Below are 27,519 nucleotides of genomic sequence, written 5' to 3' on the forward strand. Positions count from 1 at the left end.
ACCATACGGCTACAAGAAAAGCTAAACTTTCACATATAATAGTAGTTGTCAGAAAGTTCTTGCTGTGGTTTCCCTAATGTGTGGTTAGGCAGGATCAAAAGAGCAAAGCTTAAATTGCAGCAGCTGAATATTTGTGACTAGCACAATTATAAATTTCACTGCTGTGCATCTGACATTTCTTGATTTACCTGGCTGAATTCATATTCCATCAAGAACCTACTTTTCCACATAAAAGACAATTACCTGTGAAACTGATCAAGAACTCTTGACACTTTTTTTTAAGAATAATTACACATTTTGCCATTGTTATGACACAATTTGTAATCTATGAAAGAACTAACAAATATGAAAAATCAACCTTTGAACTTGGCCTTTTTATTAGCATGTGTTACGCTTTTAAGATATACCCAACACAAATGTGCCAGTAAAATTTTAAATTATGGCATAAATGGCGGATCTTTTTTAGCATGACATTTTTCTAGTGGCTGGTCCTCAGTATTAAGTTTTCAATACGAGTCTAACACACTATAATTTACGAAATTTATCATACATTCTCACACTTAACGTAATTAATTTTGCATAGAAAGAAATTTCCTTTGCAATTAACACTTCTCAAACCACCATTTGCAATATTTTTCCATGACCTGTTAGAAATTAAACAGATGTGACATCACACTCATCGAAACTATGACAACACAACACATCAAAAGCAGTTTGTCATTACAAGGTATTGCATGGTCTTTGGAACATTTCGCTGTCATCAGACAAACTGTATTTTGTTACTGTAAATGTCATTTCCTTTGCAACTGAAGTTTTATTGCAGCAGTAGCAAGCTAAAGCAAAATTCTTTGTGTATCAGTTCCTACCAGCCAAAAATCACAACTGAAAACTAAAACAATTTAAAATTCTTGGCATTTTCCACAGCGTATACGAAGTGTATGGGGAAGAAAAATCAAACCTGGCACAGCCTAGCCTTGCGTGACCTGTCACGGGCATCAAGAAAACCACTGCTGCTATTACAACCCAACCCAACTATTGCAGAGGCTTTTTCCTTTGGCTCTTGCCTTGGCACATTTTTCCCCTCTGCCCTTCAAACCACTACCCTTCGTTCAACCCAATCAATTTCCAGATGAGCGTGTGTTGATGGTTAACCTTAACCAGATGTACACAAACATCACAGTATCCATATCCTGCGAGACCTCAATTTAGTGAAAACTAACCCTCATGCAGAGATGGCAGTAGACCTATTGTGTTGGACATCATACTGGTGTGGGTGTGGAGGAGCTCCACTTCAAAAGGTTCGTTTGAGCAGTTACCAGACAGCACCAGACAACAGGCTGTACCGTGCATGCACTTTTCTGGTGGAATTTCGTGCGTGGTGGGGCGTCACATGACCATTGGCAGCCCTGCGGCATGTTGTTGAGAGGACATACTGAATTGTACTTAGAGAAATTGTTTTATCATATCCCACCCCGATAAAGGATCAAATAAGGAAGCACTTCTTGGCAAAATATCATTTCAAAATTAGACTCCACAACTCTTAAGTACGATAACTTTTTTTTTACACCGGAATAAAGGACAAATTTCATGACTATTTCAAAATGTGTAAATAATTAACAAGGTTGTCTGTGAGGCAAAGGAACTGTACAACTGACAGTTTATATTCTACTCTAGGAATAAATCTGAAGCCATGTGGGGAGTTAAAATGATAAAACACGGTATGCTGCCAGTCTACAATTTAGTATAAATTGGCATTCTATAAATTTAAGATGTAAAAACAAATTAAGAAATAACTTCAGGCCTACAGGAAGTACTAGACAAGTGCCTTGTGGTCGAAAAACACTTTCACAGAAGGCAGATCTATAAAATTCTGCTACAGCTGTCATTACATTTGAAACAAAATATTTAGTTCAAAACTACTGACCAAATTTGCCTACTTAGTTTCAAGTTGATGTGGACGTATGTTCGTACGTATATAGCATTAAGATATCTTTCAGTGTCATAAAAGGAACACGACATCAGATACTACTCTAGCAGCATTAGAATTTCATAAACCATACTATAAATGCTTCATTCTGCTCTAATGAACATTTTTATGTCGAAATGCACTCTGAAGTACCTGATATTCAGCTTTTCATGTGGTTTTCGTGATACCAATTCTCTTGGAGGTCCAGTACTGTATTCTTGTGTTTGGTTCTTTATTATGGTATAATGTCATTCATCCCAGAAAATGAAAATTTGCACTTTAAATTGAACGAGGTTGAAAGTATCCAATAGTGCAGAATGAAACACTTTGTTTCAAATAAACTAACTGCCTCAGCAGGAAAAAATTAATAGAAGCAAATTTCTCTATAAAACAGACAGAAATAGCTTCATTAAGACATTAATGGTTGATTGCTAATAACGTGAAAATAATATAAATCAGAAAATTGAAACTACCAACTTATTTTCGTCTTTCATGATTATGAGAATGTATATTAATTCACTTGATGGGTCCCGGCCACAGGAATCTGATTTGATTTCATTTCACATGGGAGCTGTAACCGAAGAGACCAGCAATATTACAAAGACACGAAACATATACATGGGTCACGTGGGGAAGGACCCCCCCCTCCCCCACTATAACTCAGCTTGCTCTGTGCATGCGTGAATCTGGCAGCTTGACCGCGCCAGAAAAATTTATCCGGGTAGCTTCTGGCTACTTGCTGCTACTGCTCATACAACAAACAGCCACACTTCAAGTAGCCAGAAGCAGGAGGAAGGCACTGCTCATACACTAATTCAGCTCTGCGCATGCGCACGAGCCCGCTGGCAACTGCTCAAACGAACCTTTATTAAGAAAAAAATTAATCCAACAGTGCATATCAAAGAACCAATTAGAGGCAGATAGTGACATGTAACTAGCTTTAACTTTATAGGCTGGTTAGAATTTACAGTACATACCTCATAATCAATTTCCAAACAAGCAAACATTGGATTTTCAAAACCAACATCCACTCCAACCATGTGGTAAACTAAAGTGTTACTTTTGTGGGCTTCCAGTGGTGAAGAAATGGTAAGCCTTGCCTCAGCATCTCTGTTGAGGATATATACTAACTTCTGCTTCTCTATTGCTCCTGCAATAGATAATTTACATCACAATTACACAAATCATATACAATTTAACTTCAGACTAAGCTATAACAAATGGCTATACAACTGAAGGAAATAATAGTAAAAAAATGGTAAATCCAGTATGGAATGTAACATTATGAAAAGGATTGTGTGTGTGTGTGTGTGTGTGTGGGGGGTGGGGGCAGGGGGGTGGGGGATTTTGTGACCTACACGTGTGTTTAAGTTCAGTTAACAAAGGGTTATCAGAGGCCAAATGTTACTCGCCAATTGCATACACTACAATGACTGAGAAATTGTCCCATTTCAATATTAACATGTTTTGCCTCTTAGTGACCAAGCGAAAGATGCCCTGAACACTTCCATGCTTTACTAGACATTGTAATACTGAAAGTGGTATGCCCTTGCTTTTTTCCTGTCTTCAAAGCAGCTCATAAGAAACCAGTTCACCATCAACTCTGAGGCAAAGTGTAACTTTTCATTCTTCACATTAATAAAATAATCATTATAGGTGAAAAAAGTGCCATCTGAGAAAGCCTGGTACTTTTAGGTTTTCAATCTAGCACTCTTTCAAACTAAATTTCTCTGCATGATTATCTTGATAAAATTATTGCAACAGACTGGGGAAAAAATGCAACCAACAGAAAGGTCAAGGTCCTAGCCCATCCCAGCTACATCTGCTATGTTAGTGGTATGGTCAATTAGAAATAAACTCAAACTCAGAAATCAAAGACAGGACCAAGAGAGGCATAAAATTGCTCAAACAAATCCTCATTTTACCCTATCATTAATGGGAAGGATATATGCAAAAGTGCTGTTGCAATAGTTATTTTTTTCCAGAGCATTTCAATGAACTGCACTCTTTCTGCAGGACAAGTCATTCTTAATTAAGAAGAAAACCATTTGGAAGAAAATACATCTTTTGGGTAACAGGAATTTTATGAATGTCTCCTGTTAATTTGTTTACTTTTGGACAACTACATGCATACATCAGTGCCTTGTTGTTCTTATCAGTGTATATCAGCAACACGGACCAAAGCAGTATCATCACAATGCATGCAGTTACCCAATATTACAGTAATTACACCGAATATACATTAATTGCATAGAATTAGTTTAGTTACAAACAAATTTATTAACTAATAAAATAAACGTTAACAAAAGAATGATCACATAAAACAAATAGTGGGAAAAGCAGGCGCCAGGTTGAGATTCATAGGAAGAATTCTAAGAAAATGTGACTCATCGATGAAAGAAGTAGCTTACAAAACGCTTGTTCGTCCGATTCTTGAGTATTGCTCATCAGTATGGGACCCTTACCAGGTTGGATTAATAGAAGAGATAGACATGATCCAGCGAAAAGCAGCGCGATTCGTCATGGGGACATTTAGTCAGCGCGAGAGCGTTACGGAGATGCTGAACAAGCTCCAGTGGCGGACACTTCAAGAAAGGCGTTACGCAATACGGAGAGGTTTATTATCGAAATTACGAGAGAGCACATTCCGGGAAGAGATGGGCAACATATTACTACCGCCCACATATATCTCGCGTAATGATCACAACGAAAAGATCCGAGAAATTATAGCAAATATGGAGACTTACAAGCAGTCGTTCTTCCCACGCACAATTCGTGAATGGAACAGGGAAGGGGGGATCAGATAGTGGTACAATAAGTACCCTCCGCCACACACCGTAAGTTGGCTCGCGGAGTATAGATGTAGATGTAGAAGAATGCACACTGCAATAAAGTTGAGCCCAATTTATCAATGTAGTGAACAATAAATTTTACTATTGTTAAGGAATAATATTAGCTATAGGATAAACACTATTTCATTTTGCCCTAAAATACTTCAAATATTCCCTTACATCTACTGCTTCAAAATAATGCAAGCAATGAACAGTATAAATCCTGACATCTATTATTCACACATTCCTTGCAGACACACTGTGCCATGATTCACACTTTCCCTTGCTGTCAAATGAGACTGAACTCTTTAGCATACAGTACTGAATTTATCATGTTTTTCTGCTTTCATATACGAAGCACAGAGGACACACACAGTGAACATCAAACTAAAAATGCAACACAGTTAAGACACCACAGAATGCCAAAGCCGAGGAACATGGTACTTTATGCAGAGAAGGCTGGTGGTGACCCAAAACAAGTGAACATTTCTCTGAAGTCTTAAAAGAGTCTCGCAACTTGTCGATTCTGCTATTCCTCACACCTAATGTGCCAGTGTCTACATCTCTTTCAATATCCGTATGTTTCTAATCTTGGCAGTATTTACGTACAGGGAATGTTCTACTGCACATAGTTCAGTAAAAAACTGCATGACAATTTAAAAGACAAAAATCAATATCAGTTTTCAAACAAAGTTGCTCTCTTCACATCATAAATTCAAATGTACAATCCGCTGACAAATAGAATGCCATCATCTGGGTAACAGAGAATCTAGAAGCATTAGGTTCGTATCAGCAGTTGCCAGCGGGCTCGTGCGCATGCGCAGAGCTGAATTCGTGCATGAGCAGTGCCTTCCTCCCGCTTCTGCCTACTTGCGAGCGTGGTTGGTTGGTGTATGAGCAGTAGCAGCAAGTAGCCAGAAGCTACCCGGAAAAATTTTCCTGGCGCGCCCTAGCTGCCAGATTTGCACATGAGCAGAGCAAGCTGAGTTATAGTGGGGGGGCCTTCCCCATGTGACCTGTGGCCGTGTATATGTTTCGTGTCTTCGTTTACAGCTCCCACGTCAAATGAAAACAAAACAGATTTCTGTGGCCGGGAGCCATCAAGTGAATTAATATACATTCTCATAACCATGAAAGACCAAATTAAGTTAGTAGTTTCAATTTTCTGATTTTATATTATTTCCACGTTATTAGCAATCAACCATTAATATCTTAATGAAGCTATTTTTGTCTGTTTTATAAAGAAATTTGCTTCAGTTAATTTTTTTTCTGCTGAGGCAGAAGAGGTGTTGAATAGGATTGGGGAGAAGAGAAGTTTGTGGCACAACTTGACTAGAAGGGATCGGTTGGTAGGACATGTTCTGAGGCATCAAGGGATCACCAATTTAGTACTGGAGGGCAGCGTGGAGGGTAAAAATCTTAGAGGGAGACCAAGAGATGAATACACCAAGCACATTCAGAAGGATGTAGGTTGCAGTAGGTACTGGTAGATGATGCAGCTTGCACAGGACAGAGTAGCATGGAGAGCTGCATCAAACCAGTCTCAGGACTGAAGACCACAACAACAATGAGGCAGTAGGTTTATTTGAAACGAAGTGTTTCATTCCGCGCTAATGGCTACTTTCAACCTCTTTCAGTTTAAAGTGCAAATTTTCTGGGACGAATGACGTTATACAATAATAAAGAACCAAACATGAGAATACAGTACTGGACCTCCAAGAAAACTGGTATCACGTGAACCACATGAAAAGCTGAATGTCAGGTACTTCAGAGTATCTGGACATAGAAATGTGCAATTAGAGCGGAATGGAGCATTTTAGTGTGATTTATGAAATTCCAATGCTGCTGGAGTAGTCTCTGATGTTCTGTTCCTTTTATGACATTGTAAGATCTATTAATTCTATATATGTACGAACATACGTAAACATTGACTTGAAGCTAAGTAGGCAAATTTGGTCAGTAGTTTTGAATCTAAATATTTTGTTTCAAATGTAATGACAGCTGTAGCAGAATTTTATAGATCTGCCTTCTGTGAAAGTGTTTTTCGATCACAAGGCACTTGTCTAGAACTTCCTCTAGGTCTGAAGTTATTTCTTAATTTGTGTTTACATTTTAAATTTATAGAATGCCAATCTATGCTAAATTGTAGACTGGCAGCATACCATTTTTTATCATTTTAACTCCCCACATGGCTTCAGATTTATTCCTAGAGTAGAATATAAACTGTCAGTTCTACAGTTTCTTTGCCTCACAGACAACCATGTTAGAAACTGTCTTTTTTGTTGCAAGTAATTTGGATTCCATCCTAGTAGCTTTTTGCAGTGCTGTGTAGATGTAAACCTCTTGGAAATGCTATTTAACAATATTGCAGAGTACTTACGAACTTAAAAAAAAAAAATCTGTCAGTCATCCCTTAGCAAAATTGTATGGTACTTCGAGCTGTGGAGTCTAATTTTGAAATGAAATCTTGCAAGAACTGCTTCCTTATTTGCATCCTTTATCTGTGTGGGATATGATAAAACAATTGCTCTAAGTACAATTCAGTATGTCCTCTCAACATGCCGCATGGGTGGCACGGCTACACATGGTCACGTGATGCCCCACCAGAAATACGACGAAAAGCGTATGAGCAGAGCAAGCACCAAGCACGGGCTGCCTACATCACCGTAGCTGTGCACGCGCAGTACAACCTGTTGTCTGGCACTTTCTGATAACTGCTCAAACAAACCTATTTGCTAAATGTTTTTACATTTTACATGACTCGCATGGGTGGCACGGCTACACATGGTCACGTGATGCCCCACCAGAAATACGACGAAAAGCGTATGAGCAGAGCAAGCACCAAGCACGGGCTGCCTACATCACCGTAGCTGTGCACGCGCAGTACAACCTGTTGTCTGGCACTTTCTGATAACTGCTCAAACAAACCTATTTGCTAAATGTTTTTACATTTTACATGACTCACCATAAATGGCAGTAAGACGAGTAAAAGAAAAATAATGCAAAACCTGTGAGGTGTTATTACCTACACCATCTGTAACTGTGCTAATGCTGTTTATTTACTAGTTCTTCCTTCCACATAATAGTTGTACACCACAATGTGCATGTCTTAGGACAGCTCTGACAAAATACAAGAACAGAGCTGGACAGGGAAGCACTCACTGGAGGGGAAGGCTTGCCGGCCTCCTGTCTTAGGAAAGTGTACTGGCAACCCATGAGAGAAATGATAAACTACCTAATGCTTCTGAATACTATTCCATTGCTTAAGACTTCAAGAGCTCTAGTGTTGCAAGCCAATTGGGTGGTAGTATGCATCATCCAATCAGAATCAATGAATGAATTATTTCTTTCGGCGTAAGATACGAACTGATTATACATATTTAACACCTATGAAAAAGTATTAAAAAATCTGAGTATCCCATTCATCAAAATCTGAGTTTCCCTTTCATAAAAAGAAGAAGTCAATGTGGCATGTGTTGTGTTGACATTTACACGTGAAACCATGTAGAATTCAGCTGCTGCAAGCTCTTCGTGAAGGTGACAAGCAACAAGTGGAGTTCTGCAACATTTAACATGTTTTGTGCAGTTTCACGTGAAAAGGCGTATGGTCCATTTTTCTTTGCCAAAAACACTGTTACAAGAAACATGCACAATATGCTTGAGAACTTTATTTTCCCACAGTTGGAGACCGATTCGAATGACTTCATTTACCAACATGATGCGGCACCGCTACACTGGTATCTGGAATTGTGGGAATTTTTAAATCAAAGGATTACTGAATGATGGCTCAATTGCACTGGACCAAATAATTCAGCCTTACATTACTCACCTCCATGGTCACTATGTGATTATTTCTTGTGGGTGATTATAGAAGACTTAATGCACCTCCTGTTACCAACAATGAAGGGACAGACACTGTAGAACAGCATCTGTGGAAGCTGTAATTCAAGACGTGTTTGCTGCATTGTGGGAACAATCTGAATACAGCACTGGCATATGCCATGCATCTCAAGGGTGGCACATTGACCACCTATGAAAAGGTATGAAAAAAGTTTCCCATTCGTCAAAAAAACAATTCATTGTATATATTTATTAGTTTCAGAAATACAGACATGCCAAATCTGATGATTCTTTTTGATACACCCTGTGTTTCCAATATGGAGAGTCAAAAAATAGTATTAACTAATCTGGTTTTCAAGTTGCTTACCGATTTACCTATTACTGGCACACAGATAAGTCTGGTACCTCTGTTACAGTAGAATACGGCAGTCTGGTTGTTAAGTTGTCAAAGTCAAAAAAATGTGAATAGAAGAAAACTAGACGTGCTGACACAGATGTACCATAACTCAAACTGTAGGTCAGGTTGAAATATGATTAGCGATTTGATGAAGCAAACAAATCTCAACACAAAAATACAACTGTCATTATAGATTGGACACACAGCCTACACCGAAATCTACATGGTCATTTTGATGACCTACTCTTACGTCTCAATTTCCGGTTTTGACAAAAACTGATGTTAAATTCTAAACCTAATGGAACAAAATATGACCTAACTATTTACAGATCCTTAGAAATTATGAATGATTAATGAAAACCGACTCTATAGGTTCATCCTATTTCACTGGCAACACTCAATACACAATTTGTCACCAAAACCAGATTGTAACAACTGGCATACACCAGAAGTGCAGTGTTACCCTACCGCAGCCCATCAAGACTGTATTCTTGTACTGTCTACTTTCTGTGCATACTTTACGTATGTGCACACACTTGGTTTTGAATTGCACAATGTACAAACAGCATATTTGGAACAGAGATTTGAGATAACTTTCTTATACACAATGTAACAATTCCGAACTTCGATTATATCAACCTGTACAAAAAACAGATTTGATACACCTTTAATGAGCCAGTGCATCCAACATTTTTCCAATGTGTAAATTATAATATGAAAGCTGGAGATATAAGCTTAGGAATGATGGAACTGAATGTGACAAAGTTAGTTTCCATGGTGGTAACTAACATTACTATGTGTCCCATGTGCAAGACAAGACAGACAACCCGCATTTTAACAAACAAAAATCAAAAACTCTTTCAAAGTATTCAAAGTTACATGCTCAAGCTAGTTTGCACATTTGAATTTCTTTCACCACTTTGTTGAACAATAGACTGGTTCTATAAAACATCACAATCACTTTGTCTTATGCTAACCTGAACAGTCACCCAACTTTAACAGTGACAATACAAACTAAATGCAACACACCAACTTACCAATCATCACAGCTCTTCCCTTGGGATCAATCGCCAGGTACTGTCCTGGCACTATCCTCCTACATCCACTCTTCCCAAAAGTTTCCTGATGAACTTTCTCAAAAATATTTTTTGATGGCGAATACTCTAGAATCACTATTCTTCCTGAATCTGAACCAACTACTATATAATCTGAAATGAACAAGAATTTAAACTGTTACAAAACTTCCAGTGAAACACGAAGAATATAGCATTCAAATTGTTAGTGCACTGACAAACCTTTTGTCCCACCAGTAAGACGGAAAGCCATCAGAGACCGAATAATTCCAAACACTTCCACAGTCAGCAATGTATGAACTTTTCCTGTGTTTGGATCTGGTCTCATAAGCTCCAAAGATTTCCCACGGGAAACTAAAATCTCTTGAGTCTTACTGCCACTGAAGTTTCCATGGACAGCATGAGTAATGCCAGTGGCACGCTGTAGTGTTAAATTGTATAGATGCATCTTCTGTTTCTCTTATTCTTGGAAACCTGAAACTATTAACTTCTGTATGAAATATAAAATCTCTTCACAATATATATCCAACTACTTTTGACAATATCTGCAGAAATCTTCAATCTCCCAAAACAAATACTTTACATAAACTGCTGTAGCCAGTTAACTGTTTTGTTGGATAAATGTAATACAAATCCTAAGCCTGATACATCCCACTAAACAGCATCATCTGAATTAAATGGAATGAAACACCATTATTTTATGCTGAGTATAGGACGATATCATGTGGTTGCTTGAAACAAATACCCATAATCATTAAATCCAATGTCAACATTTTAAATTTTGGACATCATATATTCCAACACGCGACAGTACAGGTAATTTCTTGCAAGCATTCCATTTCCAGAGATCAAACTAATTATGCAATACAATTATAGCAAAAAAATATGTCAATAACAGATACCAAGGCTCTACCACAACTTGAAAGACTAAGAATCTATAAAATCTGAGTAGTGTATCAATGCTTTTCAACGATTACGTTAACCTTCCTAACACCAAGCAGTATTGGATCTGACATTTATTTTCATTTGCACAGGGAACTGTGCTAGTGTATGTCATACATATTTTTTTAAATTTTTTTTACACATCTGGTTCCATAGGACCAAAGTGACTAGCAAGTCTCTATGGACATGGAATGTGTCAGTGCATGAAATTACAACAGAAAAGTAATAACAGATAAAATAAAATTTTTATGAATTCTAAAAAGACATCAAACTATAAGTTTAAGTAAATGCAATCAATATAACACAGAAATCAGTTTTCATAGAACTCCTTGACAATAGAAGTGATGCAGGAGGAAATTTTTCAGTGTAGATTTGAAAGAGTGGATTATTGGTAAGATTTTTGAATCCTTGAGGAAACTTAATGAAAATGCATGCAGCAGACTACTGCACACCTTTCTACACAAGAGTCAATGAAGTGTGATACAAATGCAGGTTAAATTTCTGCCAAGTATTAACTGAGTGAAAGTTGCTAATTTGTGGGAATAAACTGATATTGTTAGCCAGAAATTATAGTAAAGAATATACATGTAGGTGGGCCAATGACAGAATACACAAACATGGGCCAACATGAGTTTCGCGAAGTTACACCACTCTTAGCCTAGATCACCCATTTCTGAGCCAAAATTACCCTTTGAGAATGGGAAGAAATACCCAAAATATAATACCGTATTTCAAAAGGTAATGAAAATAAGTAAAGTAGACTACTTTTCGTGTATCACTTCAGATACTTCTAATCACAGCATTAAGTCTCTTAACAAGATCCTGGACATGGACTTTTCACGACAGTTTACTATCTGAACACCTACAAATTTGAACTGTCCAGTGTCCTTAATCATATGCTCATTCTGTGTAATTAAAACGTCAGGTTCTGTTGAACCTTGTGTTAAAAACTGTCTTACTTAGTTTATTTCCTATAAGCCATGAATTTATAGGTTCGTATGAGCAGTTGCCAGCGGGCTTGTGCGCATGCGCAGAGCTGAATTCGCGTATGAGCAGTGCTTTCCTCCCGCTTCTGGCTACTTGGAGGGTGGCTGTTTGGTGTATGAGCAGTAGCAGCAAGTAGCCAGAAGCTACCCGGAAAAATTTTCCTGGCGCGCCCAAGCTGCCAGATTTGCGCGTGCGCAGAGCAAGCTGAGTTATAGTGGGGGGGGGGGGGTTTCATTCTCCACGTGACCCGCGGCCGTATCTTCGTTTACAGCTCCCAAAAGTCAAATGAAAACAAAACAGATTTCTGTAGCCGAGAGCAATCAAGTGAATTAATATACATTCTAATAACCATGAAAGACTGAAATAAGTTGGTAGTTTCAATTTTTTGATTTTATATTATTTCCAGGTTATTAGCAATCAACCATTAATGTCTTAATGAAGCTATTTCTGTCTGTTTTATAGAGAAATTTGCTTCAGTTAATTTTTTTTCCGCTGAGGCAGTTAGTTTATTTGAAACAAAGTGTTTCATTCTGCACTATTGGCTACTTTCAACCTCGTTCAATTTAAATTGCAAATTTTCATTTTCTGGGACGAATGACGTTATACCATAATAAAGAACCAAACATGAGATTACAGTACTGGACCTCCAAGAAAATTGGTATCACGAGAAGCACATAAAAAGCTGAATATCAGGTACTTCAGAGTCTATCTGGACATAGAAATGTGCAATTAGAGCGGAATGAAGCATTTTAGTATGGTTTATGAAATTCCGATGCTGCTGGAGTAGTATCTGATGTCCTGTTCCTTGTATGACACTGTAAGATCTCTTAATGCTATATGCGTACGAATATACGTAAACATTGACTAAGCTAAGTAGGCAAATTTGGTCATTAGCTTTTAATTAAATATTTTGCTTAAAATATAATGACAGCTGTAGCAGAATGTTATAGATCTGTCTTCTGTGAAAGTGTTTTTCGATCACAAGGCACTAGTCTAGTACTTCCTCTGGGCCTGAAGTTATTTCTTAATTTGTGTTTACGTCTTAAATTTATAGAATGCCATTCTATACTAAAATTTAGACTGGGAGCATACCATGTTTTATCGTTTTAACTCCCCACATGGCTTCATATTTATTCCTAGAGTAGAATATAAACTGTCAGTTGTACAGTTTCTTTGCCTCACAGACAACCATGTTAATTTTTTCACATTTTGAAAGTCATGAAATTTATTGTCCTTTATTCCGGTGTAAGCTGCACAAGGAACTATCTCTTTTTTTTGTTGCAAGTAATTTGTATTCCATCCTAGTACCTTTTTGCAGTGCTGTGTAGATGTAATCATGTTGGAAATGCTACATAACAATATTGCAGAGTACGGATTAAAAAAAAATAATAATAATAAAAAAAAATAAAAAAATCTGTCAAAGTCACCCCTCGGCAAAATTTTACTTCGAGCTGTGGAGTCTAATTTTGAAATGACTCAAAAGCCAAGAACTGCTTCCTTATTTGCATCCTTTATCTGTGTGGGATATGATAAAACAATTGTTCTAAGTACAACTCAGTATGTCTCTCAACAACATGCCGCACGGGCGGCATGGCTACACATGGTCACGTGATGCCCCACCAGAAATACGACGAAAAGCATATGAGCAGAGCAAGCACCAAGCACGGGCTGCCTACGTCATCGTAGCTGCGCATGCGCAGTACAGCCTGTTGTCTGGCGCTTTCTGGTAACTGCTCAAACAAACCTTATGTCTAACTGCACTATTCGAAACAACGCCAACACTGCATACAGCATTCTTTACTACCAAGATAGTGTCATCAACAAATATTATCCTCTGGCACTCCCATTGAACTGTGCCCCCTTGGACCCCACATTATATCCATTCTTAATACTGTGGAGAATGACCTTTTGCTGTCTGTTGTTGAAGTATGAGGTGAACTAATTGTGAGCTACTCCCCATTTCCATAATGGTCTGACTTCTGGAGCAATATTTTGTGAACACAAACACCTTAGTTTTAAAAAAAAAAACCCTAGCATTCAAAATCTTTGGTTAATCCATCCAGTACCTCTTAGAGAAAAGAGAATACAGCATTTTCAGTTGTTAATCCACTTCTAAAACCAAACTGTACATTTCACAGCAAATTATGTGAAATGAAATGATCAATTATTCTTATATACACAGCCTTTTCAATAACACCAGCAAACAATGATGGCACAGATATAGGTCCACAATTGTCTACATTAATCCCTTTCCTCCTGTTATAAATCAGTGTTACTACTGAGTAATTTAACCGTTCCGGAAATTGACCATTCCTAAAATGTGCAGCATAAGTATCTGCTAGATACTATCATACTCATGAGAGTCTTTGTCTTAGTGATTTAATTACTGACTCAATCTCCCTCTAGTCAGTATGACAGGAGTATTTCCAATATGTCTCAGAAGGGCATTATCCAAGAGTTAGAAGACTCCCTGCAGAAACTAAGTTTTTATTTAATTCACCAGCTATGTTAAGAATGTGACTTAAATATTGTACATACATATGGCATCAGCACCAGAAACATTACTACCACATACCATCTTTGGGTCAACAGAAAGGTCCGATCTTACTCGTCGGCTTTGACCCGTGACGTAAGCGTGTTGTGGTGTGTGACGTCATTACGGCGCGGAAAACCTAATACATGGTTTGATGTACTCTTGTTTAAAGAACATGTATACGTAATATGAAGCAATTTGATGAACATATTGATCTGTAGCGTAGCCCACTTGAGGTTAGGTTGGGAGTTTTTTTTTTGGAATGCAGCCGCGGCAGCGGCCGCCTATGATTCGAAAATATTGATTTGACACTAATGAAGCCTGTGGCGGGATGGGGGGGGGGCACTGCAGACTCCCCCCACCGCATAACGACATATTTAGTTTCTCCCCACCCAAAAACCCCCAATTTCCCACGCTTGTCCCGTTACAGTCATTACACTTTTTGTGAAACTTGTGTATTTCAGTGTTTACAATACGTATTCGATGTTTTTATATCCGCCATATTGGAATTGTTGTTTATGGTCGTTTCCGCGGTATTTGTGACGTCATGGGTCAAAGCCGACGGGTAAGATCGGACGCTTCTGTATTTCCCCATCTTTACATAATCAACATTGTGCTGCTGACCAGATACTTCCTTCATGACTGACCACATGGTTTTCATTTTATCCTGTGAATTACCTATGCTATTCATGTACTGCAAACTCTCTTCTATCCTGTAACACTTAAGCGCCTTACAGTACTGTTTGTAATGGGCTACTGTAGTTCAACTGTGACTACATGTAACATTTCGATATAATTCTCACTTTCTCCTACAGTATCCCATTTAGAATGTTCTAATAAAAAGCAATTTTCAAAGAGCATGAGAAATATGCTACGGAAAGCATTTTTGTCATCTATGTTATCAGCACAACAAGCACCCTACCTACTCTTGTACCTTAAGAGCTATAAAACACCTCCATAGCTCCTGGATTAGCTCTTCTACATAGTTTGTAATTATATATAATGCTTGTTTAAAAACCTTTCAGTGTTAAAATTTGTGTATCATGGTTGGATTGGCAATTCACCCCTTTACCAACAGAATGCCTACCTAGTAACAAAAATATTGTCTAGTCTTACTACTGTTCCCCTGCACCCTGGTTGGGAAAAAAAAATAGTCTTCTTCAGATCATATGAATTTAGATCTTCCAATGTCCTTTTTCTTCCACAATCACCTACAAACTTTACTTACGAAGTGCACATTTGTGCCACCAGTTTGAGTAGGCATCTTTTCCAGGTCACCATCTACAACACACTCCCCAACCCTATGAAGAATATTCCTAACTCCACCCACATCACTACCTGATCCTCTTTCATAAAACTCCAACATAAGTTCCCTATGTTAACAGTCAGCTGGCCCACAATACTTCACAATGCTGGTGAGTTGGTACTCACTCCCAACACTTCTTCCAAATGCTGGCCTACACTCTGTCATATGATCTAGCTAACAGCACAACCTTTATATTTGAAATTGCAGCTGTCTTAAGGTATGTAACTGCTGTGGTCGGCTGCATGTTTCCCACACCTACAAGAGGCTCCTCTCCACTAAACCAACAGTTGTCAGATTTATTGGTGATACAAAAAGTAGAACTGTCTGAATATCTCCTCCCTCCTAAATAAAAAGTACCTGATTTATAAAGGGAAAAACTGTCATATACAACATGGCCTGATATTCCACCTTGTGGCAGGAAGGTTAGGGCCTAACCTTGTAAAATTATATTCAATAAGATTCGTTACATGCAGAGACATCAGATTTGAAAAAACACCTATCCTAGATAATTTTCCACTATGAACACAATGCTCCATTGAGCAAAAGCTTGAAACACCAAAATTTCATTACATCTCTAACTTCCACATATGTTAATATAACCAGGAACACTAAAATGCTGGCTTTCAATTTCAACTGTGTAGTATCTAAACACCATCCCCTAACCCCTAAGCAAAACACACACGATTAATTACTGACGATGTGTTACTTTATAAATACGCATTAAAGGAAAGCGCTATTCACGATACCGGTTGTTCTCCAAATTACACAAAATGAATAAAATTCTGGCAGCTGCACATCGCTACTCTGGGGCTGCAAAAAATATCTAGCAAGTATAACCCCACCTCACCCCCTACCGCTATCACAAAAAAATTACAGTACAAGTATTTAAACACTGCATTACTATCCGGTGCCCATAAATGGAAGAAAATGCTTGGGAGCCGATTGGAAAAGAATTCCAAATCAAAATTATAAACAGACATACAGAATAGCAATAATTGTTACTTAACTTCATCAAAATTAAACAACATGGACAGCGAAAATCAACAAAGGAAAACAGCACATAACGAACTCTATACGAAAAGAACGAATATTAATGCACATTAAATCAGAAATCATACGTCATGTATCAACACAGTAAGCACAAAAAACTTATTAGTTACCTCTAAGTTTAAAAACGGCCGTTATGTGCAAAACAATTATCCATTTCCGAGAAAACTTCTACCGTCTGAACGCCACGACACACTTTCTAATATGGCTACCAGCAAAATGAGAAAGAGGCAGACAACTGCGAACTGATGTAGCACATCTCTGAACGGCAACCGGAAGTACAAACTGGCTTCCATAGGCGTAGCCCCCACCCTCAACAACAGAATCAGAAGTGGGGGAACAACGACCCCTGAGTTCGCTCGTATACATGCCAATTTAAATCGGCCGTAAATCGTCACGTCGCATCAGCTACCCACGCATTAGCGGATTTTAGTGACGGGTCACAGATACTTCCGACGGATTCTGCGAAACCTGCAGGCCTTGCCTGTTGGTAGAGCGGGTGGAACCAAGAGACTTCGCCGACACATTATTTGTGCTCAGAAATTAAAAGCAGTTCTAAACTCCGGTTAATTCGCATATGCTCACTACAGGGTGATATCTCTCGCAGGTGCTGAATAGTCAAAAGGAAGGTTGATACGCGTTGAATCTATCGCTGATAATGACAGAAGCCTCCCATCGTAGAGATCGTTGTATAGCAAGCTGTTCGCTGTGACTTCCGCTTCCAGAACATTGAGAGGCATCTCTGTGTTAGCTGCTGAAATCGTCAGAATGTTAGCTGGAAGTCGTTTGAACCACAAGATGTGGCTGGAATTTCCTGGTAACAAATCTGTCCCCATCAACTACTTAAGTTCCTTCAGTAGCTATTTGGGAGATTTGTCTCCTAATTGTTTGCCTCCAAGTAATCTTTGGAACTGTATCTTTTTTTATCAAAAGTAACACTGATATTGCAACACAGTTCTGCTTGAACTTTGTGCATTTCATGTAAGTGGGTCTCAACACAATGAAACAGATCCACATTATCCCTAACATTATGTTATTTGAAGATGCTCTCTGTTAGCGCGAACCATAATTTCGGTCTTGTCATTCAGACTGGCGAAATTTTAAAGTGTCTGAGAATCCTCCCTTGGGTAAATGTTGGACGTAGCCCAAAGTGCTCTCTGGATGATGGGACTTGCCCTGGACTCTTGAACGGTTGGCGTGCTCTGCTGCGTTTGCTCTTGCTTGTTGCTGCCAGCGTTCATGTTAGCCATTGATGTAGCAATTCCGAATACTTTAGCATACGCTTTATAGGGTCACTGCTGTAAAAGTTTTAGCTTCTAAGGTAAGCAGACACCTACTCTAACTGAATCAAACTATGTTTTGAAAAACCCAAGATTATTTCACCACAATTTAACACCTTCGCAATCATGTCACAGTAGCAGAAGTGTGCATCAAACAGCTAGAGCAAAGTAAAGTGATCTAAAATATACCACACACCAATTATATTTCATTGTCCATGACCAATAGATAGATCGCTGAGGTCGCTATATCCATGTTAACTTGGCTCACTTTAAAGGGAAGGCAGTGTAAATAGAAATATGCATGATATACTATTACACTTAAATTGTTGAAATTAAGCTGCATACAAGATTCATAATCTCTGGACACATTGTAGCCACTCCATGCCAATTTCACAAGTGATAATTTTTTGTTGAAACTAAACAATTTCAAACATTTGTAATGTTTGGGCATTTACTAAAATATAGTTTACTAACATTGACAATACATAGCAGATAATTAGTACCAATGAGCAAAAATATTCATATCATTATATGCATAAATGAAAATATGTAAAACAAAATGTTAATGAAGACAGTATTAAGTGGCAGGAATGATTCAAAACTTGTTCAGTTAATATTTTGCATTACTGCTACTCCAACATATGCCAATCACAAATGAGAAGCAGAAATTTTTGACTCAAACTCCACCACAATCGATGTTTTTGGAAAGCCTGCAACTTGTAATGTCCCCTTAGAAAAATTATAAATGACTGTGCTTAAACTGACACACAATATTTTTAGCGCAACGCAATCTGACTTTCAAAAATCCCTACAAAAGAATGGCCCTGACTAACAATAACCTCTACCTTTCATGAATCACTTACCTCACAAAAATCTTCATTACTCGAACTACTGCAATACAGCGAGCACCACTACTGCCAGCTAAATAAAAGATTCTAACTACTGAAGGGACTAACTAATGATAGACGTACTTAGCAAATGAAAGATTTTGATAGAGAACAAACAATGTATTTACCTTACTAGTGTTCAAAAGTCATTATATATATATATATATATATATATATATATATATATATATATATATATGGATGTGTGTCCATCAGAGAGAGTAAATTTGTAAGACTGGATGTCATGAACTGGTTATATATATATATATATATATATATATATATATATATATATATATATATATATATATATATAATCAGTTCATGACATCCAGTCTTACAAATTTACTCTCTCTGATGGACACACGTCCAGATCATCCGCTCTCAAAACTCCGCCATCTCTCTCCCCACATCCACCACTGCTGGCGGCTCACTTCCAACTGCACAATGCTACGTGCTGTTAACAGCCAACTGCCCAACACTACAATAGCAAATTCCAACAATGCAAACCAGCCACAGGCTGCACACAGCACAGACAGTGATTTTCATATAGAGCGCTACATGGCGTTACCAACATAAATACCTAAACAGTCTACTTTCATAGCCTCCATGCTCCCCATGAAAAATTTTACAACTTGTTTTGGGCAGTGGCCAATACAGATTTGAAAAAAATTTTCATAATTACAATGCCAAAGAAATCAAATGCACACACTTATTGATACAATGCTGGTCAAAAGCTAAAATTTTCTCACAGTCCATAAAGACAGTCCTGATCATTCATCACAGTATTAATTACAATTTTATGCACAAAGTCTGAGCAGTAAAAGAAAAATTCACATGGAAGTAGTGGATTTCCGTGCAGTCTTGAAGAAGTAGTGTTGTCCTTCCAACGGAAAGACAATGCTGAATGCTGATTCTTGACATGCAGATGGGTAATGGGCCACAACAGAGCAAACCCACAGCAGAGTCAGCCGAAGTTTTGAAGAATATTGGTAGGTAGGTCATTACAGAGTAGACCCACTATAGTCCTGGTAGAGATTATGGTATTGGTGGGCCACCAGACGTACAGACCCACTGCAGTCCTTGTAGAAATAATGGTATTGGTGGATCATCAAAGGTGCAGACCCAATTCAGTCCTTGTAGAGACAGCCAGCAGCCATCTGTTGCGACAGTGCAGGTGCACAATCACCATCGAAGAGTCTTGTATTATATAGCAAGTCCATACACCACCACTTGTACACTCATGTCCTTAGAAGTCTTGCAGACAATATAGCAAGTCCATAAACCACCACTTGAGCACTCACAAACTTTTTGGTGTGTCCTTAGAACCAGCAATGCTGTTAACCAGTCCCTTGCTGAATTATCAACACACGTGTGAGCACTAACAGTCGCTTTTTTCATATATTGTACATATACTATGACGAACAGAAACGTGTACAGTGAAATGTAACTTAATTTGATGAACTGGTGTCAATTACAATTTTATAACACGAGAATACAATCACAAAGGTACAGAAAACATCATTAAAAACATAATAATACAGATAAAATTTGTAGTAATAGAGGCTTTACAAAAGAATAGAAATAAACATGTACATCAGTGTTACAGGAATTATGACATAAATAAATAAAATAATGAGAATAGTTTTCGAAACATTAATTTCACACATGAGCATTGAAACAGAACAGAATAAATAATGTCTAAACATCTTTACAAAGCAAATAACACATTATTAGAAAAATTCTACAACATAACTCTTATCAGATAGACACATAAAGACAGGAAGAACACAAATACAAAAGGAAAGGACAGGGTTTGTTTTCAGTGTAACGTTTGGTACTGCAGTCCAACCCAAAACTTCATTGCATAGATCTTTCCTCTTATTTCAACATTTGTTTCCACCAAAAAAATCCTATCCAAGCATGCTTTCTGTATTCTACTCATATCCTCTGTCAAAATAGTTATTCTCCTGTGTACACTACTTTTTTGGTCAAACCATTTTCTTATAGCTTCTCAATGCATTTCTTCCAATTCATCACAGTTAGTTTCTTATATAGTCTAGCTCTTCTTAAGCTAACTTAAATCTACTGAGCTCAGATATATATACTAAGGGATGAGGCAGTGCAGCAACACATAACAAGTTAACACAAACAGCAATGACAAAAAAATGTAAATTGGCGAAGCAAGCAGCAGTATAAATTAGCAAAGCAATTGCAATATTACAAGTAATATGAGGCAATGCGCAGCAAGCAAGAAAATTAAATCAGTAGTAAAACTGGCTTAACAGAGTAATACAAAGTGAAATTCAGTAGCACTATGCCTGGCAAACAGCAGCAGCAAATGCAATAACTTATATCTTATCATGACAAACCCACAAGCAGAAAAAATAGTACACTAAAGAAACAATGCAGATAAGGGAAATGTCTATTCACATCTTAATGTCTACGCCATTAAAGTGGTGCACCACAACAAGTTATTCTACCAAAAAAATTACCAAGTAGTTGAACAGAAAATTATGTATACAGTTACTGTTATTAATCCCTTCTTATTGTTCTTTCCTTTCCAAGTGCTCCTTTTTCGAAGAATGTGGATCATAAAATTATTTTTTAATAGATCTGTTGAAAGAAAGTGTTCACATTAGCAAATGCATTTAATTTTATTTTATAAAACCAATGCTGCAACACAGCTGGAAAACAGATATCAAATAAAATAAACAACTATGTAAAGCAAACCACAAAAACATCATTCAAAAGCCATGTGGCATTTCATAAATCAGTAGAAATTCTCTCAACTCTTGTAGAAAGGCACTTGTCATAATCAGGTGTGCAGATGTAAGAATATTTCCCATCAATTCATAAGCATTTCAGTAAGTAGCAGAAAGTACAATATGTTTCCAAGTAATGAGCGTGTCGTATTTGCGATGCTTTCTACAAAGGAATGTCAATAGCGAGGGTAATAGTCTCTTTTTTTTTCTCCACCTAATGGCTTCTTCTCCAGGCAGGTGGCACAGCTGGGCGCCCACGATGCATTATGTGAAGGTCACTTAACTTTCTTACCGAAATATTTACAACAGCATTGACAGTCTCATATAAAAAAATTTCACAGGGTTGAGAATTTGCGATACAAATGTGTAGAAACAAAATCCTATAAATTTAACAGTGTCCCAAAAATTTTCGCTGGCATTGTGATACATTCACGCATGTACACACATTGCATAAGTCTTAAAGTACGATTCTTGCTTTCCAACATCCTTTTTCACAAATCAGAGTCGCTAACCACAACTCATTATTCCTTACTGTATTACATACATACATATTCGTCGACACTTCTTCAATACTTCATCATAATAAATACATAGCATAATCAAATTCCTCATATACCATCAGCTTATTGATCATAAACATACCTCAACAGCATAGTACACATTGTCGTCGTAATAATAACATCATTACAACTCAGTCAAATCTCAAAATCGTCGTAGCTTCCTCCAATAACTTCAAAACCTAAAAAAATTCTCTCCTCATTTCAATAGTGTCATCTACCTCAAACGTACTTTAAAATCATGATCCCATACCAAACACATCATTCAAAGCTGTCATAGTATCATAATGGTTCCGAAAAAATATGAACAGCTCACAAAGTACAGACTAAATACAATTTCATAAGTATGAAGTTATCCAACTGTGTAATTGCATAAACATGTGTCACTGACATAGTAAAAAAAATGTTTGTTTCTCTGTTAAATAATCAGATAGCTGTGTAATTCTGTGTTAGAGAAATATGGTACCGATGTGTATAGTTGTATTAGCAAATACCATATTAGCTAGGGCTCCTAGCGCTCGCTACACGCTTAGCAGACAAAGTAGGCGTGTACCACCTGAGGATTAATGTAATTATAGCCTCAGGTGTTACAGATTACAGCAGTCGAATGAAATGTATCACGGAAAACCTTTGTATCACTGTAATTCAAAAATCTTTAAAAAGTAAATGTTTTAACTACAAAATTAATCACTCAAATACGTGTCCTTTAGCGCTAAATGTGCGTCTTGGTGTAAGATAACTGGGTGTTGTGTAATGTCCTTAGGTTAGTTAGGTTTAAGTAGTTCTAAGTTCTAGGGGACTGATGACCATAGATGTTAAGTCCCATAGTGCTCAGAGCCATTTGAACCATTTTTTTGCTGTAAGATAATTCTGTGGAAGTGTCGTAGTTATCGTCTTCTGAAAGCTAAGTTCTGCAGAAGTCAATGTACTTACCTCATCATAAACGAAAGTGAAATACTGTACATATACACTCCTGGAAATTGAAATAAGAACACCGTGAATTCATTGTCCCAGGAAGGGGAAACTTTATTGACACATTCCTGGGGTCAGATACATCACATGATCACACTGACAGAACCACAGGCACATAGACACAGGCAACAGAGCATGCACAATGTCGGCACTAGTACAGTGTATATCCACCTTTCGCAGCAATGCAGGCTGCTATTCTCCCATGGAGACGATCGTAGAGATGCTGGATGTAGTCCTGTGGAACGGCTTGCCATGCCATTTCCACCTGGCGCCTCAGTTGGACCAGCGTTCGTGCTGGACGTGCAGACCGCATGAGACGATGCTTCATCCAGTCCCAAACATGCTCAATGGGGGACAGATCCAGAGATCTTGCTGGCCAGGGTAGTTGACTTACACCTTCTAGAGCACGTTGGGTGGCACGGGATACATGCGGACGTGCATTGTCCTGTTGGAACAGCAAGTTCCCTTGCCGGTCTAGGAATGGTAGAACGATGGGTTCGATGACGGTTTGGATGTACCGTGCACTATTCAGTGTCCCCTCGACGATCACCAGTGGTGTACGGCCAGTGTAGGAGATCGCTCCCCACACCATGATGCCGGGTGTTGGCCCTGTGTGCCTCGGTCGTATGCAGTCCTGATTGTGGCGCTCACCTGCATGGCGCCAAACACGCATACGACCATCATTGGCACCAAGGCAGAAGCGACTCTCATCGCTGAAGACGACACGTCTCCATTCGTCCCTCCATTCACGCCTGTCGCGACACCACTGGAGGCGGGCTGCACGATGTTGGGGCGTGAGCGGAAGACGGCCTAACGGTGTGCGGGACCGTAGCCCAGCTTCATGGAGACGGTTGCGAATGGTCCTCGCCGATACCCCAGGAGCAACAGTGTCCCTAATTTGCTGGGAAGTGGCAGTGCGGTCCCCTACGGCACTGCTTAGGATCCTACGGTCTTGGCGTGCATCCGTGCGTCGCTGCGGTCCGTTCCCAGGTCGACGGGCACGTGCACCTTCCGCCGACCACTGGCGACAACATCGATGTACTGTGGAGACCTCACGCCCCACGTGTTGAGCAATTCGGCGGTACGTCCACCCGGCCTCCCGCATGCCCACTATACGCCCTCGCTCAAAGTCCGTCAACTGCACATACAGTTCACGTCCATGCTGTCGCGGCATGCTACCAGTGTTAAAGACTGCGATGGAGCTCCGTATGCCACGGCAAACTGGCTGACACTGACGGCGGCGGTGCACAAATGCTGCGCAGCTAGCACCATTCGATGGCCAACACCGCGGTTCCTGGTGTGTCCGCTGTGCCGTGCGTGTGATCATTGCTTGTACAGCCCTCTCACAGTGTCCGGAGCAAGTATGGTGAGTCTGACACACCGGTGTCAAGCTGTTGTTTTTTCCATTTCCAGGAGTGTAGATATCGTAGTTATTACGTAAATTACTGTGATCAAGAAAGAACTATACTGTAACGTATTGTTGTTGTGGTGTCACCGCCAGACACCACACTTGCTAGGTGGTAGCCTTTAAATCGGCCGCGGTCCGTTAGTAAAAGTCGGACCCGCGTGTCGCCACTATCAGTGATTGCAGACCGAGCGCCGCCACACGGCAGGTCTAGAGAGACTTCCTAGCACTCGCCGCAGTTGTACAGCCGACTTTGCTAGCGATGGTTCACTGACAAATTACGCTCTCCTTTGCCGAGACGATAGTTAGCATAGCCTTCAGCTACGTCATTTGCTATGACCTGGCAAGGCGCCATTACCAGTTACTATTGATGCTGTAACATGTGTACCGTCAAGAGCGATGTTCACCAATTATGGATTAAAGTTAAGTATTCCAGAAGATACGTACGTTTTTTGCTAGTCTCAATTCCTTGTCCTGTTCCAGACCTCACGCCAGCCTGCGTGAGTTTAAACGCGTGCCTTTCAGCTTCCTTATAGTGGGTTGGCTGTCTTGCCAATCCACAACAGTTGTGCTATGAAAAAGGCTGTCTCTTTGTAGCTATACCACAAAAGTTACTACTAAAACATGTTTTACTTTCCAGAAGAATTCAGAAAAACTGTGCAGATATAAAACAGATACAGCACAAAAGCAACAATGTAAATTGTGTCACACATTAGTAGCATCGTGATATAATCGTGTAGCTGTCAAAGAAACCAAATACTAAGTTATCTTTAATCTCACAGGAAGTACTTCAAATAATGAATGTCTTTTTAAGTAAACCAAAATGTTGCATTAAAATTTCATTAGCAGTATATGTTCTAAGAATGTAAGCCTTATAGTAGTTACGTAATCGTGCGAATAACAAGCAAGAATGTACACACACAGTAACACTGTGTCCTCTGTTCACTATAACAAAGCATTTGTAATTACTTGTCTAAATAAGTTCCCCAGGTTCTTGACTGGATATTTAACTTCAAACATTGTTGCATGTTAACAGTTTCGAAGTCTGACAAAGGGCACTAGTAACGTGAAGTGTAAAATTTTATATGAAAGACTAAGTTAAAAAGCATATTATCACTCAATAAACGGTTTTACATATGAAATGTGGTGCAATCCTTTACTCTTCATAGTACTCAGTGTTTCAACTTGAACGCAATGATCACGCGGTATACGTCGGAAAAGAATACTGGAATTTTTCTCAAGGTTAGCGTCTATGTTATTTTTCTCTGAGCCAGCCGGCGCACGTGGCTGCCTGCAGTGCGAGTCATTGTCTGTCTCTTTGTTGGCGCGTGTCGTTATTAGGATTAGGAGACCTAACTTCTACAAATTCACCTTGTCGATAGGACCCTGTCCTATTTGAATCCCGCGAGTTCTGATGAAATTCAGGTCTGTCGTTTTGTTGGTAGTTTACATAGTTTCTTTTTTGTCGGTCATGTGGTGGAGAATTTCTCCCAGAATCGTAACTGCGCGGTGGACCTTTATGTCTGAAGTTATTCTGTCTCCCTTGATAATAATTATTTTAGTTCCCATATTGTCTGTTTCTCTGATTGTCTCTGTGATAGTCATTACCGCAGAGAGGTGATCTTTCCCTGTAATTATTACTACTCTGCTAACGGTTGTCATACGGGTGATGTCTGTTTTCGTCACGATTTACGTTGTAAGAATAGCCTTGTCGTGTCCAGTTATTATTTCTTTGATCGCGGAATTGTGACGGATGTGACCTGTAATTGTAGTGCTCCTGTTTTCGCGATCCGCGATTGTCAGTGTCAATTTCCAATTCTTGTAAGAGTCCCTGAAAAGCTTCAATGACGTCTTTGCAACGTCCTGCCAAAATAATTTGTCGTAAATGTTCAGGCAATTTGATTAAGCAAATGCGGATGAGTTCTGAGGGGCTGTATGGGTTTGAAAGATACTGATTCTTATGTAACATGTCTTCGAAATATTTGACAAGACTGGAAAATTCAAATTGTTCGAAATGTTTCATCATTATGATGCTATGTTTTACTCGGTCTTGTGTAGTTTGAGACCAATATGCCGATATGATAAAATTCTCCTTCACTGTGACAATCGTGAATGACCGATCGCATTCTTACAGCTGGTTCATTCTCTAAGTAGCCATACATAAATCCTAACCTGTGCTCCAATGACCAGTTGGGAGGAAAACAATGAGAGGACTGATGGAGCCATACTTGTGGATGAATGTCGCTGCCAGAATTCCTATATGTTTTGAATTTACGTGTAGTAATGAAGAGCTTATAGTCAAAATCATCATGTCGGCGAGTCGCATATCTGTCATTGTTACTTCGTTTCGGCAGTTCTATCTCAAAATTCGGCGTACGTTGCCAATTTCTTTCATAATTTCGGAAGTGCCTTGTGTTATTATTTTGTTGCTGTTCTGTATTTCTATGTCCCTCTTCCCGTGTTGGAGCGCGAGTCTCCCCTGAAATACGTAATTCTTGTATTATTTGTGCCAAATGATCTTGTAGTTCCCGGATTTCTCTTTTGTGTTGTGTATTAATTTGATTCTGATTTTGTTTGAATCTCCTAATTTGTTCGTATTCTTCTGTGTCATTGAAGGCTACAGGTCTTGTGTCATTCAGATCATCATCTACCTTTGTAGATAAGTTAGTGAACTGATCCGAAATTTCGGCTACTTTCTCCGACAGTGAACTAATTTCCTCAGTGTGTTTTT

General features: G+C 38.8%; 1 protein-coding gene across 2 annotated transcripts in view; it reads right to left on the reverse strand.

The window, feature by feature from the left end:
* The window catches only part of LOC126253244 (splicing factor 3B subunit 3), a 47,315-nt gene extending 30,163 nt beyond the window's left edge, over positions 1-17,152 (reverse strand). Inside the window, exons 1-4 of one of the 2 annotated variants that reach the window (XM_049954435.1) lie at positions 17,036-17,152; positions 10,330-10,587; positions 10,072-10,242; positions 2,944-3,116 (exon numbers count right to left, since the gene is read on the reverse strand). In XM_049954435.1, the coding sequence (XP_049810392.1) occupies positions 2,944-3,116; positions 10,072-10,242; positions 10,330-10,555 (570 nt within the window). In that variant the 5' untranslated portion in view covers positions 10,556-10,587; positions 17,036-17,152. The remainder of the gene's footprint in view (positions 1-2,943; positions 3,117-10,071; positions 10,243-10,329; positions 10,588-17,035) is intronic. The other variant, XM_049954436.1, reaches the window with a different exon arrangement.
* Positions 17,153-27,519: the final 10,367 nt, after the last annotated feature.

This window comes from Schistocerca nitens, chromosome 4 (assembly GCF_023898315.1).
Source record: "Schistocerca nitens isolate TAMUIC-IGC-003100 chromosome 4, iqSchNite1.1, whole genome shotgun sequence".
Taxonomy (NCBI): domain Eukaryota; kingdom Metazoa; phylum Arthropoda; class Insecta; order Orthoptera; family Acrididae; genus Schistocerca; species Schistocerca nitens.